General features: G+C 37.3%; 1 protein-coding gene across 1 annotated transcript in view; it reads left to right on the forward strand.

The window, feature by feature from the left end:
- The first annotated feature begins 442 nt into the window (after positions 1-442).
- The window catches only part of DNAJC6 (DnaJ heat shock protein family (Hsp40) member C6), a 953,450-nt gene continuing 935,301 nt past the window's right edge, over positions 443-18,591 (forward strand). Inside the window, exon 1 of the mRNA XM_044085567.1 lies at positions 443-635. Within this exon, the coding sequence (XP_043941502.1) occupies positions 614-635 (22 nt within the window). The 5' untranslated portion in view covers positions 443-613. The remainder of the gene's footprint in view (positions 636-18,591) is intronic.

The following is an 18,591-nucleotide window of genomic DNA, read 5'->3' on the forward strand; positions in this document are numbered from 1 at the left end:
GTATGACACTCATTCAATTTTATGTCAGTATACTACTTATTTGAGCAGGCTGCTTGCTTGTCCGGACTTGGATTTATTTGTTCTTGGTACAGCAGTTGTTTTTGGTTTGCATACTGCTAAGCAATTTTGACAGTTTGATGAGATAAATTAGCTGCTCATATCTGTGCATATATATGTCAGTTCAGAAACAAGGATAACGTGTTTCCATTATAAGATAAAATAAACAATAAAAGCCATCTATGCAATTAGGCCATTAAGATCTACTTTCTGAGTCAGCTTAAAAAATGAAGTAAGCATTTTGGTGTTTTATTGAAATTAATCTGGCTGCACAGAAAGCAATGTTCTTTAGTACTGGAGGAGTCCAGCTCCTACTCCATACCATGTTTTCCAGCATTTGTTAAGGCCTGATAATATTCTGGTGTCTTTCTCAGATTCAGTGAGATTCAGTCAGTATACAGTAAGCAAGTGCACATAATTATAATGTATTAGTTCTCCAGTAAGATGGCCTTAGCCTCATTGACCTTTGACTGGCAGTGAATGACAAATCAAAGGTCAGCATTTCTCTTCCCATCTGAGCTCCTCTTTCTTCTGCAGTAGACAAGGATATAAAAAAATGACAGAATCTGTACAACACGGTAAGGAAATGTTTTATGCTGTAGCTTAGTAAAAGCAATGAAAATGCAGCCTGATTTAAACAGCTGTTGTGGAATAACATCTAATGTTTTATTGTAGCATTTAAAAAACAAGGATGTATGTCAGGATAACTGTTCCTATAGTTAAATAAAAATTGCAAGCAGTACAAAAACGTGCAACTGCCTATAAGCTAGAATTGAAAATGTAACAATATTTGTATCTGTGTACTTATCTGTAGATCAGCTACTGACTATATTTGGGATGCTTAGTTATTTTTGCTCACCACCTATTTCTCAGTAATGAAATGGGTACTGGCATACTTTCAGATGCACATTTACAGCCACAAAGGGAATGCAAATAGATTTTTATTTTGAGCTCAGATTTTTATGTTCACAGCTTGTCAGTAACTGATATTTATTTGCCCTGTTTTCGTGATTTCTGGCATGATATGAAAATGAATCAAGATGCAATTAATCTCAAGGTTATTTCCAACCAATGTTTGCCTCCTGAGAAATAGAATTTAACAGAATTTGCTTTCCTAATGGTATTCTTCTATGAAATGTTTGTTGTAATTTTTTAATGCATAGTATAGTTAATGAAGCATCTTTAAAATATTCCTAATTTATGGGGCAGAAGGTGAACTTTATTTCCAGATTTTCTGCATAAAGTAAATATTTTTATATCTATAGTGCAACAATATACAAAGTGAAATTGTATAAAATAGCTTAAAAGATGACTATCAATACAGCTTACTAAATCAAGTGTGGAACTGTAAGTGATTGCTTAGGGCATCAGCAGGGTGACATAATCATGTCTAATTTATTTTTAGCAACACTGTCACTTCCTGCTTTTCAGTGATTGTTTTTCTTGCTTATGGTGCTGGAAATTCAGCATGGCTGACAACATTATTTGGCTGAATGGGTATTCAGTCCTCCAAACTTACTGCAGCGTTAGACTGCAGTTTGATCCTTCATGCTGTTGCCCAGTAAATGTTAACTGAAGAAGGAATTAGGATTACCTTAAGGTACAAATGTCTCATTTAGGAACTGACTAGGTGGTTGTAGGATACAAATCATACCTGCATTTTATTGTAATATTTTACCTTATATTTACTATTAAACTGCATTTACTTATTCAGGGTGACACAAGATAAATGCTAAGCTGGAAGCCCTGTAGCTACATGTGTCTATATAGAACCTATCTTTTCTAAGTGATTGTGTGTGTGTGTGTGTGTGTGTGTGTGTGTGTGTGTGTGTGTATATATATATATATATATATATATATATATTATTTTATATATAGCTAATATATATATATGTATATATATGTACACACACAAACATATATATATATATATTATATATATATAATTTTATATATATATATCTGTATATCTGTGTAATATATATCTGTATATCTGTGTAATATATATATATGGGTTCATATGATACCGTCGACAACTGACTAAATCGACAACCGGCCCTGCAGCACCAATTTACCGAAACCGCACAGCATCGACAGTTGAAATAACCGACACCGACTCTACCGACAACGCTACACCGACATCGTATTACACCTAACGGGTATTAACATGTGTGAGGTAGGGGAGGTATTGCTAAACTTATGTCACTCAGTCTAACATTATAAATACCTCCCCCTACCTCACACATGTTAATACCCGTTAGGTGTCGGTAGAGTCGGTGTCGATTATTTCAACTGTCGATGCTGTGCGGTTTCGGTAAATTGGTGCTGCAGGGCCGGTTGTCGATTTAGTCAGTTGTCGACGGTATCATATGAACCCATATATATATATATATATATATATATATATATATATATATATATATATATATACAATGTGTGTGTGTGTGTGTATGTCTTTCTATATCTGTCTCTTGCTATACTGACAGAAACACACACACATTCATACACATACATTTTTGAGGAAGTACTGCACTGATCAGATAAAATTCTTCAGATGTGGCATTGTGTGGCCCTACCTTTAAGTTTACTGTAGCCACTCTGCCCAGTGAATCTTAAAGTCCTAAAGTGTCAGCTGAAAAAGCAGTGGTGGCATATATATATATATATATATACGCACACACACACACACACACACACACACACACACACACACACACACACACACACATCTCTCTCTCTCTCTCTCTCTCTATATATATATATATATATATATATATAAAATATATATTATTTCATGTATATCTGTATATCTGTGTAATATATATATATATATATATATACATACACACACACACACACACACACACACACACACACACACACACACACACACACACAATGTGTGTGTATGTCTGTCTATATCTATCTCTCGCTATACTCACAGAAACACACACACATTCATACGCATACATTTTTGAGGAAGTATTGCACTGATCAGATAAAATTCTTCAGAAGAGGCACTGTGTGGCCCTACCTTTAAGTTTACTCTAGCCACTCTGGCCAGTGAATCTGAAAGTCCCAGAGGATCAGCTGAAAAAGGAGTGACAGCATTTCACTGACATACAGGTACAAGATCTAGTAGCTGGCTTTGATTGCTTTTAGTATGAACTATAACACATCAGAGATTTCATGCTGCAGAATAGACTTTGCATTGTCTGTCAATCTATCTTTTATACATATATATATATATATATATATATATATATATATATATACAGATATATATGTATATATATATATATATATATATATATATATATATATATTTATATAGGGTCTATGTCAGATGACTGAGTTTTTAGAAGCTCATAATTCATACGGTTGAGAGCATATGACTCAGTTTCCGAAAACTCGAACAGCAAAAAAAAAAAAAAAAAAAAAAAAAAAACCCACAAAAATCTACCTTTTTTTATGTTTTTGCAGGGGAACAAGCCCCTCTGTACCCTACACCCCCTGGAAGTTATATATACTAACTGTGAGATTGCACTACAGTGAGGAAAAGGGTAAATTTCCCAGCGATCTCCATTCAAAAGCATTGGATTTTCAAGAGTGAATTTTTAAAATTCAGATGACTTGTTAATCTTCTTCTTCTTCTTCTTTTGCCTTTTTCCAGTTAGGGGTCACCACAATGGATCACCTGTCCGCTCATGATTGGCAGTTGAGTAGTTAGAATCATGGCATTTCCTTGACAAATTTAGAGAATTCCTTGTTAGTTATTCTTTTGATCCTAGTAAAAATCTGATGTTTACTATCGATATTCATTCGCTTTTTACAAATATACCACATGATGAAGGTATTGATTTTGTTAGATATTTTTAGGATCTGTTGCACGTTTCAAATGATGACATTTTTGTTTTGTGCATGCTGTTGGAACTTTTGCTCAATAACAATTACTTTCTGTTTAATCAAAAAATATTTAAGCAATTGAGAGGGGTAGCAATGGGGTCAGCAGTGGCACCTGCTTATGCCAATATTGTGCTTGGTTGGTGGGAACAAAGTGTTTTGAAACCTATTCTGTCCCAATACAAAATAGTTTTTTTTATGTTAGATTTGTAGACAATCTATTTTTTATTTTAGAGGGTGGTATAGAACAAGTTATAGCTTTTTCTGACAGTATTAACAAGTCATCTGAAATTCACTCTAGGAAGTGTTGGATTATCAGTTAATTGTTTAGACGTTACCATTGCCTGGGATAATCATAATTTTAAATTTAACAGTAGTGTTTATAGAAAAGAAACTTTTGTTAATGGATATTTACATTATTTAAGCAATCATCCTGTTTTTATGAAAAATAATATTCCTAAGGGACAATTTATATGTGCGTTCCGTATGACATTAGACAATACTGATTTTGAATAGGAAATTACATTTATTCAGGGGCTGATTTTGGAGAGAGGTTATCATTCCGATTTATTAGATAAATTAGCTGAAGAAATCAGAAGACGCAGACTCTCTGATTTTCCACCTATTTTTTGTATGGTTTTACTTCTAAGGACCAAACTCCTGGCGATGGAATACACAATGACTTTAACATTAATAAGAAATATTATGGTACTTCTTGTACATTAGATATGTCTATAGACAGAAAGGGTATTTTTCCATTATAAGTAGGAAATGGAATATTTTAAAAGGGAATTGTGAGTTGATTAAAGTCATTGGGGATAGACCTAAATTCGTATATATAAATACTTATTGTTTATAGAAATGCTTGCAGTTTGATTCTTTTAGTAAAGGTAGTATTACTACTGGACGACATAATAAAGGAATGTATAAATGTGTTTTTTGCAGTTCTTGTAGGTTTATTCTGGAAGGACCCTATGTTGAGGTGCCACATTTTAACCAGATGATTTCCATTGATGGTGTTTAAAACTGTAATACTGGGGGAATAGTATATATTGCTATCTTTTCCTTTTGTAATGAATTTTATATAGGTATGACAACAAGAAGTCTGAGTGCAAGAATTAAAGAGTATTATTATTGTATTAAAACAAAGAATAGTAATAATGCGCTATTTAAACATTCCTTGAGATGTCCGGGATATAAAACATTTTTGTTCTCTGTTTTGGAACAGGTAGCAGAAAATGTTAGGGGTGGTTGTTTTAAGGATAGTGTTGAACAAAAAGAAACTATGTGGCAGTTAAGGTTAGGGGCTGATAAACAGCCCAGTATGAATGATTCTATTAATATAAAATGTTTCTTAAAGAATAGAAGGTTAAAAATGTTAAAATTATTTTAGGATACGTTTCTGCAGATTTAGTTTTCATGTGTCTTTAAGTAACGCAATTGTTTTTTAATTGTTATTTAATTGAATTATTGATTAATTCATGGGTTGGTATATACTGTGTTGTAATTGCGCTGTTTACTTTATTCTGAAAAAGACTCTTGGAGACGAAACGAGAATAAAATTGTGGTGTTCGCTTATACTGGTGTTTCCTCCTTTCCTTCACTGTTCAGCCAGTGTGGTGGATTTTCTTGTATTAGATTGAATCTAAAATGATCAAAAACAAAAATTAAAAATCATTTTATTTTTTTTTTGCAGGTTGTTAGCAAATTCTAGGTAGTCAGAGGTCTGTGCACCTCAAGCATCTCAAATATGCAGCATGATAGGCATTACATTGCCAGCAAGTGATTGCTCTTTCTCTATGGTACAGTGATCCTGAACTGGAAATGATAAAGTCTGTGAGAATGTTGAGTGGTTTGGCTTTGCCAAAATTGCTCAGCTCGAGTACATGTATTATGAGAATGCAATTGTACTAAAACCTATGAGCTCCTTTTTTCCCAGGAAGTGTGTTATGATGCATTAAGTATCTAACATATAAAGTGGATGTGTATTTGCATTTGTGTATGTGTGTGTATGTATATATATATATATATATATATATATATATATATATATATATATATATATATATATATAGATATACATATATATATATCTAAATGTGTTGCTTGATTTGTTTGTGATTGATGGGAATCCATACAAAGTACATTTTGCCACTTACTTATGATGAGACCATAGTTTGCCACTCCCACAAGAGGGGGCAACATACTGGACCTGGTCATCACCAACATGGGGACTCTATGTTCCACACCAGGGGTAAACCCCTCATTCGTAAGATCAGACCATAAATTAATCTCACTGGACATCCATATCCCATCCCCACCCCCAGCCAAGGAAACCACGGTGAAAAATTTCTCAAAAGCAAACTTCACACTTCTCAAAACCGAGGTGGAATCCTTCAAAGCCCCCGGGCCAGTGGAAAATACCACCCAAACTGCAGAATCCTCTACAAATGCATTCTATGGACACCTACAGGAATGCATGGATCGTGCTATCCCAAATAAAACCAAGACTCACTCCTCCAAAGGCAAGAGACCTGTCTGGTGGACCCCTGCCATAAATAAGCTATACAACAGAAGAAGGAAGTTACTACATGATAGAGCAACATCCCAAAAAGGGAAGGCATCTCTGATCAGTACTAGCAAGCAACTACGATCCCTCATAAAATCATCCAAGGCCAGCTTTGAAAGAAAAATTGCACAAGACGCTAAAGATAATCACAAGGCTTTCTTTAGTTATGTCAGGAATCTGGGTGGCAACTCCCAGATATGCTCTGAGTTAGTGCAAAATGACAAAAAATACACTGAACCCATAGACATTGCCAACATCCTGGCAGACAGGTTCAGTGCAAACTTCTCCCCCACTTCCCCCCCAAAAGAGCAAATGTCCATCCCAACAGAATGTAGCCTCCCTGACATCACAGATGCACAGGAGAAAGCTGCCCTCTCAAAAGCAAAAAATACAGCATCAATGGGACTGGACGGTGTCCCGGAATGCATCTTACACGAGCTCCAAGAAGAACTGAACCGTCACATAAAGTCACTGTTCAATCTCAGCCTTACTACAGGATATGTACCCAAAGAATGGCGTACAGCAACAGTGGTCCTGCTCCACAAAGGTGGTGCCAAAACAGACCCCGGTAGCTATCACCCTATAAGCCTGACTAGTCTGGTCTGCAAAGCTATGGAACGTATCATCATGGAACTCATAAACAAAGACATTGGGAACCTCCAGACACTGGACCCTACCCAATTCAGCTTTGTTAAGGGCGGATCTTGCCTCTTAAACCTAGTTGACTTCTTTGAAACAGTTGCTAAGGCAATAGATGAAGGGAAGGTAGTCCACACAGCCTACCTGGACCTCGCAAAAGCCTTTGACACAATACCCCACTTGGACATCATAAATAAGCTCACCAGCTTAAATATCAACCCCTATGTCACAAGATGGGTTGCAAACTGGCTCAGGGATAGAACCCACATGGTCAGAATTGCAGGTGCCACGCCAGACTCAAAACCAGTTGCAAGTGGCATCCCACAAGGCTCAGTCCTGGGACCTCTCTTGTTCGGTATATACTTCTCTGAGGTACAGGCTAACACGGGAGGACTATGGCTGACCAAGTTCGCAGGTGACTGCAAACTGGGAGCCATAATCGACTCTCCGGCTGACACAAGCATCCTCCAAAAAGGTCTCACAGAGACGGATACCTGGTGCCAGAGCCATGGCCTCAAGCTAAATGCCAAAAAGTGCATAGTCATCCCCTTTGGGAAAAACAAAGTGCCCACAAATTACCACCATAGGTGGTAATCCATTAAGTACAGAAGAAGTAATTAGGGATTTGGGGACCCAAGTAGATAGTAATCTCTCCTTTGACAATCACGTTGCCAAAGTGGTTAGAAAGACCTTCTATATTGCCCACCTTATCACGAAAGGGTTCACATCTAGATCAAGAGACATCATTGTGCCCCTCTACTCATCACTCATCAGGCCCATAATTGAATACAATGCCTCCTTTGGGATGTACCTTACCCGACACCTGCAGCAGCTGGAGAGACCCCAAAAGTACCTCACCAAGAGGATCAAGGGCCTCAAACAGATGCCCTATGCAGTTTGGCTAAAGAAACTCCAGCTCTACTCATCTGCTTACCGCCTACTCAGAGGCGACCTATGCCTGATGTATAAAGCATTGTCCAACCCAGAATCAATGGACATGCTCCACCTCAGGAAATCCAAATCCCTTAGAGCTACACGCTCCAGGGACTTAAACCTCAGCACGACAATAAATAGGACATGCCGGAGGGACAGATTCATATCCCAAAGGCTCTCCTTACTCTGGAACAGGATCCCAATCCATGTTAGGCAGAGCCCCTCACTGACCCTTTTCAAGAGAAATCTTGACGAGTGGATGGGGGATCGTAAGTTTACCCCTGGGATCTCTTCTATGTCCTTGCTAGACAGAGGCACAGTAAACTAACTTTAAAAGGGCTATCTTCTGTGACCTTAACTAATCTAAAAGGGAGGTGAAAGCCAAACACACTCTGGCTAGGCTTATAAATGCCCTAGGGCAGATAGCCTAGTATCAACCTATGAAACTATGAACCTATGAATTTATTTGAAGTGGAATCGGTCGAATCCACTTCATGCAAAACCCGAACCTCAAACGTTGGCAATACTGAACTCCGATATTGCTGAAGTACAAACCTCACCCCTATTTCGACCCATGTTAAATCTCATCCCTAGGTTGTATTTGACATGTATATCAGCAATTCCGGAGTTCGGCAATCTGTGTTTTCGCTGATATCGGTCGATGATATGACCATTCAACCAAGTCCGTTTCAGTTAAATAACAGTAAACCTGTGACCACATGTATATCTAAATAATATATATATATATATATATATATATATATATACAGTTAACTATGTCTCTGTTACACACAGACACATACACACCCATATGTATATGTATATATATGGTTCCCCTTCATATGATCGAATTTCTCTAAACTCGAAAGTCATAAACCCGAAACCAGAATCTTGAATTTAACGAAACTTGAACATATGAAAGGGACAAAAGAAAATTAACACCTTTCAAATGTTTTCGCAGGGAGCAAAGCCCCCCTGCACCCCCCACACCCCCCTTCTTAAATATACCTACTCCGAGATCGCACTATAGTGAAGGAAAGGGAAATCTCCCATTCCGCGCTATATGCGTAAGTGCAAAATGGAAGATTTTCCATTCCTCCGCTGTAGTGCGATCATGGAATATTCACATTTAAACTGCTAGGGTACAGGGGGAACCTGGCCCCCTGCAATAATTAAGTTAACTTTTTTTTTTTAAACCTAAGGCTCCCATTCACAATTTCGAGTGAATGGAAGTTCGAGATTCTGGTCTCGAGATTATGAATTTCGAGCTTCCATCCATTCTATCTTGTGAAGGGAACCATATATATATATATATATATATATATATATATATATATATATATATATATATATAGCAAGAGAGAGAGAAAGACAGACAAAAAACTATGTCTATATTATTTATATTATACACAAAAACAGGTTTATAGATACGGTTGCACAATACGTGTTTATGTAGTTGTATAAGGGACAAAGGGGAATCCCTCCACATAAGGGTGTAAGAGGGCTTTTCTCTCAAAATACAATGAGCTTGAGTACAGGCATTTGAAGAATTTTTGTAGGAGAGCTCTCATGTAGAAGCTTTTATTTGATCAGGTGTGACATGAGAACATGTGTATATTGAACAGATGTAGTGGATAAATATGTATGTGAGTGAATATTTTTTCATGTGTGCATGTGTGTATGTCTACATAAAGTGATTATGTATGTGTGAGAATATGTTTATTATAACCTGTTGTGGCAGATCCCAGCAATGGAAGGGTTCAAATGAGGTAAATATTGTTAAACGTAATGTATATGGCTGTAAGTTGTATAAACAAAGCTGTTATTATAAATAAGAAATGTTTCCTATATGCACATGATATTAATAAAAGTGTTTATTTGAGAATACAGAAAGCTTGTACTAGCTAGGACAGGTTTGCTTGTTGAAAACATTAATACTGTACAAAACAAGTGCTAAGGTAAGCCACCACACAGTGTTGGCTGCCTTACTTGGAGAGTGATGTATGGGTGGAGCAGTATCTCCAGAAGATTGGCAGCAGAGGAAGTAAAGTCCTGAAATAAGTCACAGATAGGAAGCTGGAGAATGTTCCTGTTAGAAGAATCCACAGCAGGGAGAGCCACTCAGAGGATCAGAGAGCTGGAGAGGCCTACTGAGCGTGACAGTATCCCAGCTGTATGGCACTTTATTGATGATACTTGTGAACATTTCTTAAGCCATAAGATTATTGTTTTGGGAAAATCTGCATCCTTATATTATTGTACAATAAACTACATTGCTTTCTAAGAATGGATTAATGCGTATTATGTGTCATATTTTAAATGTTTTAGATAGGTGGAACTATCTACATTTTGCCAATAATGCCATTTGTAGTTTGCTAGTTGTGGTTACCTGTTTGTTTTATTGTTTTCTTGTATTTCAATGTTTTATATTTTAATAAAACAAAGTTTTGTTTTATGTGTTAGGTGAGCATTATTAGTTATTATGGCTTTTATGCTGATTCTGTGCATGCATTGTGCAAGGTTATATTTTTGCAGCAAATGGGACACATCTCTGTGTTTCCTTGTGAATGAGTCATATTCTGAAGCAAGTATAAGTCACAAACCTCTAGAGTTGGATTTAATCTCATTTCCACATATTCTACCAAATGTTACAGTTTTTGATGTAAAATATATGTTGTTTTTGTGGTAAGGATAGTCCCCTGAGTTTTTCCTCAGAGCTGAAAATTCCTGCCTTGACATCAAGCAGAGACAGAACCTGCAATGCTTTTCTACCTAAATTAATGTGTAGGTTACTGTATTTCCATGCTAAAGGCATCACTAGTACTTCCTAGAAAGACAAGTTGTCAATTAGTTCTTGAAGGTGGAACACCTCACATTGAAAATAAAAGTGTGATGATGTAGTAGTGAAGCCACATTTAGCTAAGAAGTTGCTCTTCTAAAAAACAAATTGTTTTTGCTTGCCATTAATGTTTGCACTTATATAGAAATCATTGCTCATTGCCTACTATGACATCATTTTGTGGGTGTGGTTATAGACGAAAAAATGAATAACCACTGAAGAAATCCTATAATCTTTATCATATGGATCCCCTTCAGAAACTTGAAGTTTCAAAACTTCGAAATTGAAATGGCCAGGACCAGACATTTGCAGTTTTGAAACTTCCAAAGTTTTGAATGGAGATGGCCGTACAGTATGGAATGGGATATTAACCATATTCCTTACTGTAGTGCAATCTCAGAGTTGGTATATTTAATTAGCTAGGGGTATGGGGGTGCAGAGGGGCTTGACCCCTGCAAAAATGTAAAAAAAATTGTTGTTTTTATTTTTTTATTAGGTTTTCAAAGTATCAATACTTTGATGCTATGGTCTTGGCCATTTGAATTTCAAAGTTTTGAAACTTTGAGCTTCTGAAGTAGATTTCTCTCTCTCTCTCTCTCTATATATATATATATGTGTGTGTGTGTGTGTGTGTGTATATAGTTTTGCAAAACCACTTGCAACTTTGTCAGAAGCAGTATAACAGGAAATGAAATTAATTCTAAAACAAAGATGTTCTGAAAGTGAACAATACACTAATTTATTTTGCCTTTTAGTTAAATGATTTCTAACATGGTGTTTCAGGTAGGCTAGAGTGTTTTGGGACAGTGTGTACATTTTCTGTATACAGTGTGTGAATTGTACTTCAGTTTTTTTAGTGAGTAGCTTAGATATTGATATTTTACTGATTCTGAGAATGAAAATAGACATTTAAAGGATGTGCCATGGAAAAAGTAAACTTGAAAGAATTTTTAATGGCAGACGTGAGGATATAAAAGGATCAGAATAAAAAGTGTATTACATGTAGCATGTGGACCAGAGATGTGTGTTTGACTTTGTTAAGCAGTGCTGCTCCATTAGCCTTCATTCTCTATGTGACAAAGTGTGCATGCACACAAGGGACAATATGACAAGTCCTTGTATCTGTGAAGAGCATGGATGCAGTTGACTGATTGCTGATGTCTTCAAACTATATATTATGGGTGGGCAGACTTTTTCCCCATGTATTCACAGTTGCAGTAAATGCAAAGTAAAATTTACAATGCCATGCAGAAACTGACAGAGCAACTTGATAAAAAATAGAAAATTAAACACCGTTTAAAAAAAGGTTTGTTTAAAATATGTACTTTTGACCATTCAACTACAACTAGAAAATGAAAAAACATTTAAAAAAGTTTACTCAGAATGTGGATATTTTGACAACTGAACTACGACTGCCTTAGACAACAATGGCAATGTAACATTTGATTGATTACTGAATTACAATTGCATTAGACAAAATTGATGAAAAGTTTGGAAAATGTAATGCATAACACAATAATCTCTTTGCCTGACAAACTTAAAAAAATGTTGGCTGAATACCTAAACTTGGTGTTTATCTTGGTGTAAAAAAATTTGAGATGGATATTTTGTCTTGATGAATTCTATGGCAGAAAATGACAGTTTATATATCAACACTGATTTCAACACAAATACTTAATTGCTTAATTTCAAAAATGGAGGATCCTTATCTCTGCAGAATATATTGCTACATCTATGTGACGGAAGATGTCTGCCCAGTTTTATGGGTTTTGTGCTGAACATAGCAAATCTCAAATAATTTTCAAACCCATTTTACCCAAAGACAGAAGAGATGCAATTTCTTACTAGGATTTGAAAAACAAATTACAATAGATCAAACAGAAGAGTGGTGAAGACAGTTGGGGAAGGTACACAAATCAGAAAAAATATGATTAAAATTTTTGAGACCAGTTTTTCATACAGCTTATTAATAGCTGATACTTCACATCAAAAAGATTACCTATCTTTGTTTTTTTTAAATCTAGCCACATGCAGCATTGCAAAATATATAAAAAACATTCTTCTGAGATTATGAGAGAACAAAGTTCAGTTTTGATTTATAATCTTGCATATTCTATGTCACGTTGTATATTGTTCTGCCCTTTTCTTGAGCTTCATGATCAAGTAATTCCAGCAGGCAATCATATTGAATTTAAAATGTAAATCTCAGCGATAAATATTTCTCAGAGTCAACATTTTGATCTGACATTTTCCAACAAAAAACAAAAAAAAACTTAAATTCAAGGAAGCAAAGAAGCTATCTTATATTTGAGAAGCATCTGGGTCTGCTTGTTTTGGCTGCTGTATTCTGAACACATTTTCCAAGCCATCTGTGTGAGAGAGGTGTACTGATTGGAACCTGTCTGGTGAAGGGTGATTGGTCTAGGGCTTGGTGTAAGCACCCTCATTGGCTCTTTTAATTTTTTAAAAAGTTGTTTTTTTAAGTTTTTAGCTTTTGGTATTTAAGCCCTGCATTTGAGAGGGTTTCTGCTTGTTTGTGCATTGTACAGCACTGCACACTGCCATGCAGTTGTGCGGCATAGTTGGACAGATAATTTTGACAATTATTCCCTTAGATACAGCTGTAGTACATTAGTGTAGTCCTTATCTTTAGTACATCTCTGGTCTAAGAAGTATTGTTAGTGAGCTGTGACCTATTAACACCCCAGCCAGAACCCCCTGAGAAATACCCATCTACAGAGCAACTCCTAGATCAGTCCTGAAAACACCCCTTTGTGATAATTCTTCAAAACTAGCATTATGGACAGTTGGACCACCCTTGTTTCTCCTGCCAGCCTTGTTGACTTGGGTCTCCTGAGGCAGTGTAGCAACTGCCTCATGTACATTGACAACCCTCTACTAATAACTCACTCTAGTACAGAGTGTGAGAGAATGTATCTACACCAAGAATCTTGAATCGCTGCTCTCTCACTCAAAACAGTAACATTGAAGAGGTTGTCAACTCACCCACCATTACTCATGCACATAGTATCACCACTTACAAACATAATATGCATCCAACACATAAATCAACATATGCGGAGGTTCTCTCAAAAAACTTACTGAAACACCAGAGACCTCCAAAACAAAAGACTGCTACAACTAACACAGTTCCCCTCATTACTGAAGACACATAGCAACACCAGTGTCTCACCTACCAAGCCCTTACAGTGTAACATTCAAAAAACAAATTGTCTTGTGATTGGAGACTCCATAATGAGATACACAGATGTCCCACTCACCAGGTTGGATAAGGAGAAAGTCACAGTCAGCTGCCTGTCTGGTGCCAGGATTCATCAGATCACACATGCACTAAAGTCTCTCAGCAACAAGTACCATTATGACTCTGTCATAGCTCATATTGGAGTGAACCACCTGAGGCATACCTCACTGGACTATATAAAGAGAGACATGATTGAGCTCTCTGAGTATGTGTCCTGGGCAGGTATGACCCTAGGGCCTAGCCTCAACCTCGGCCTCAACAGGGAAACAATACAACATATCAAATCCTCAAAGGGTAACTTTCAGAAAAACTTGTCAATCACAGTCAAGGCTAATCATAAGGCCTTTTACAGCTAAAAGGTAGAACCCAAGCATATGCCAAACTAGTGACTAACGGTATCACACACACTGATCCCTCAGAGATAGCAAACTTGCCAGTGTACAGATTTGGCAAAAATTTCACTTCCTTATCCCCTTCAAACTTTTCATATACCTTGCCCCCAACTTCCTCTTCACCCTACATATCTGAAGAGGAGGTCATTAAAGCCGTGTCTAAGGCAAAAAACACAGCCTGTATGGGACCAGACAGCATCCCAGGCTGTCTTCTAAACAAACTAAATCATGAAATAGCATCACCATTAAGTACCGTATTCAATCACAGCCTAACCACTGGCTTTGTTCCTATGGAATGGAGAACAGCAACAGTTGTTCCCCTCCACAAAGGTGGCTTAGCAACAGACTAAGGGAATTATAGCATAAGTCTGACCGGCCTCAGCTGTAAAGCTATGGAACGTATCATCATAGACCTCATAAATAAAGACATAGGTGACCTCCAGACCCTGAATCTGACCCAATTCAGCTTCATCAAGGACAGATCCTGCCTGTTAAACCTGGTGGATTTCTTCAAAAATGTGACTAGGGCCATTGATGAGGGCAAATCTGTGCACACAGCATACCTCAACTTGGCAAAGGCCTTTGACACAATTCCACACTCAGGCATTAATGCTAAATTTAGCAAACTGAATATAAACTCCTTTGCTGTAATGGGTTACCAACTGGCTCACAAACTGGTCACACACTATCAAAGTGGGCAATTCCACATCAACCAAAAGACCTTTCACCAGCAGGTGCCACAAGGGTCAGTGCTGGGGCACCTACTTCTCATAAGTTAACGCCAAAATTAAGGGGTTGTGGTTGACCAAGTTTTTGGTTGACTGCAAACTTTGTGCAATTATTGACTCCACAAAGGATGTCAGTATACTTCAGGAGGGCCTTACACGGACTGTTGTTTTAGTCATGGTCTCAAACTGAATGGAAAGAAATGCATCATCATTCCCTTCAGTAAAAACAATGTCCCTTCACACTATCAAATTAACAACAATATGCTATGTACCTATGAAGTGGTAAGAGATCTGGGATCACAAGTAGATAGCAACCTTAACTTTGTCCATGTATCTACTTTAGTAAGGAAGGCTTTCTATGTAGCACACTTGATTAGCAAAGGAATCACCTCTAGAGCAAAGGAGGTTATATCCCCTCTATATTCATCACTAATCAGGCCCATAATTAAATACAATGCCCCTTTCAGCATGTACAGTCAAAACATCTGCAGTAAATGGAGAGACCTCAGAGGTTTCTAAGAAAATCAAGGGACTCCAGCACGTGCCTTACACAGACTGACTAAAGTCCCTGTCACTGTACTCAGTATCGTATAGACTTCTTAGGGGAGACTTATGGCTAGCTTACAGAGCAATCTCTGACCCAAACCTAATGAATTTGCTGCACATCCATAAATCAAACAGGACTAGAGCTACCCATTTCAGGGACCTAAATATGGCCTACAACTTGAATAGAACATGCTAGAGGGACATATTTATCTCCTAGTGACTGCTGCTTCTTTGGAATAGGCTTACAATTCATGTTAAGCAGAGCACATCCATGACACTGTTCAAAAGGAACCTGGACAAGTGGATGGGGCGCAATAAATTCTTACAGTGATAGTCCCCAAAACCCTCCTGGATGTGGGCAGTTATTAATAAATACAATCCTGGGTACTGTCTAGAGTATTTGTGATATTACATTGGGATGAAACGGCTAGGCTTGAAATGACCTCTGGGTCAATAGCCTAGTAACCGCCTACGATCCTATAATCCTAAAATGCTTCAGCACTTTTCCTCTGCTCAGCCATCTCACATTCACTAAGTCATTAAGATATTCAGAATTATTTCAAGGCCTCAACAAATCATCAATGTAGGAAGAGAGGATGTATAGTTTTCAACTTTCCACTTCTAGACATTTGAGCACACAAATTATCTTAGTCCAGAATGTAATGGAAAGAGGAAAAATGAGAGTTATTTACTTACTACAATGATAGATTTGTGTTTTCTGTTCTTCGTCTGGTTCAGCCTTTGGTTTGTCGGATCCAGTCAGATCTGACCATATCTAACCTCAGCACCTTATTCAAAAGCTATGGCTCTGAAGCTCTGACGTCTTCAATACCCATAATTCCCTCCTCTCCGCTAAGTTACTTCAGATCAAGTTTGGAGCCTTAAACCTGTATAATACCTGCTTCAATATCTGAAGGAACCTTTTAGGTTTTTCATTTGACGAACATGTTAAATACCACAATAAGGAACAAAGGAAAATATTTTCAGCAGATGGGCCCTAGGTGAGGACTGCCTGGCTACCAGAAGTTATCAGTCACAATATTGGAAGGGGGAAAGAGGGAGGGATGTTGAACTAGATGAAGAACAAACAACATGGATCTATCATTAAGGTAAGTACATAACTTTTGTATCCAAGGTTGTCTGTTTCATCCCCATTGAACCTTTGGGATGAATTCCATAACTACTAAGTACCTGTGTGGCATCAAGGAAAGATGTTCCTGAGGATGCTGGAGCCCAAGGAAGAACATGATCTAGATTGTACATCCAATTTGTAATGAGACACAAAAGTGTAGACAGTTGACCAAGTTGCTGCTGCACAAATGTCACTGATGGGGAGCCTATTCATAAAGCTGATAGAGGTGGCTATTGCTCTTGTGGAATGAGGTTTAGGTTTTGCTTGTGGGGTAAACCTATTTTCATTTATACGAATGTTATACACTCTGATAACCATCTCAAAAGAGTCACTTTAGAAGCCCCTTTACTTAATTTTGTTCTCAGAAAAGCCACAGATAGTTGATCAGATTTCCTGAAATCTTTTGTTCTATGGAGATAAAATTTGAGTTGATGATGGGCATTTAATATGCATAAAACTTATTCTCCTTTATTTGAAAATTTGAGGGAAAAACACTGAAAGATCAATAGCATGATTCAGATTTGCTTCAGATGTCAACTTCGGAAGGAGAGATGAGTGAGGTCTCAATGTCACCCTATCCTTGTGGAAAACCAGGTAAGGGGGTTTACAGGAAAGAGCTTGTAGTTCTGAGATCCTTCTGGCTAAAGTGACTGCAACCAAAAATTGTCCTGCATGAAAGAAATTTCAAATCCACTCAAGCTGCTGGTTCAAAAGAGGGTTGAGTCAAGGCTTGAAGTAGTAATATCCTAAAAAGGCACCTGGTCACCGACTGTTGGCCTTAAAAGAAAGGTTGTTTTAAGAAAGGAAACTGAAAACCAGGAACCTGAAATAAGGACAAGCAAACCAAGAATGTAAAAGACCTTGTGGTACAAAAATTCCAAACCCAGACCAGAACTGATATAAAAAAAATATTTTAATACTTTGAAATTAAATTAAGCACGTTTGTTCCTGCAAACAGAATTTGATCAGAACAATCTTTTTGCACTGCAGCAAGATTTAAGAAAGGCTTGAAAAATCTTTAAGGATGCTATAGTGGTATCATTTTGTCCAATGTGAAAATTAGAGATAGCAGTAATTTGCCTTTGATAGCTGAAAACTAGAGCTACTGTGGAAGAGTTCTGAAAAAAATTCCAAAATAGAGGAATAGATGCTGAGAAGGGATGTAAACCCTTTGACAAGGCCCAAATAGAAAACCTTTTCCATTTACTATGGTGGATCTTCTGGGTGGATTGTTTCTGAGAGGATGAAGTAACATGAAAGAGCAATGCAGGACACCTGGCATGTCTGGCTACATTCAAAATTGGAGAAAACAAGAAGTCAGTTTCATAGAATTCTGGTCTGGAGGAGGCGGTCCACAAAGATGACTTGAGAGATTTGAATACTGATCGTATTCATGGAGGATGTACTAGGTGAGGCCATAAGAACAGGAACTGTACCTGTTGGGACCAGCAAGGAAAAATGAAAATTACTTTGGTCTTACATCTTCTCACTTTCTGAATAAACTTGGCTATAAGGGTAATAGGAAGAAAGGCATATAGGAGACCTGTGAGCCAACTGTGGATTAAAGAATTCCTCAGTGACTGTCCCTGTA

The sequence above is a fragment of the Protopterus annectens genome, chromosome 10.part0, assembly GCF_019279795.1.
Source record: "Protopterus annectens isolate FY-2018-M chromosome 10.part0, PAN1.0, whole genome shotgun sequence".
NCBI lineage: Eukaryota > Metazoa > Chordata > Ceratodontiformes > Protopteridae > Protopterus > Protopterus annectens.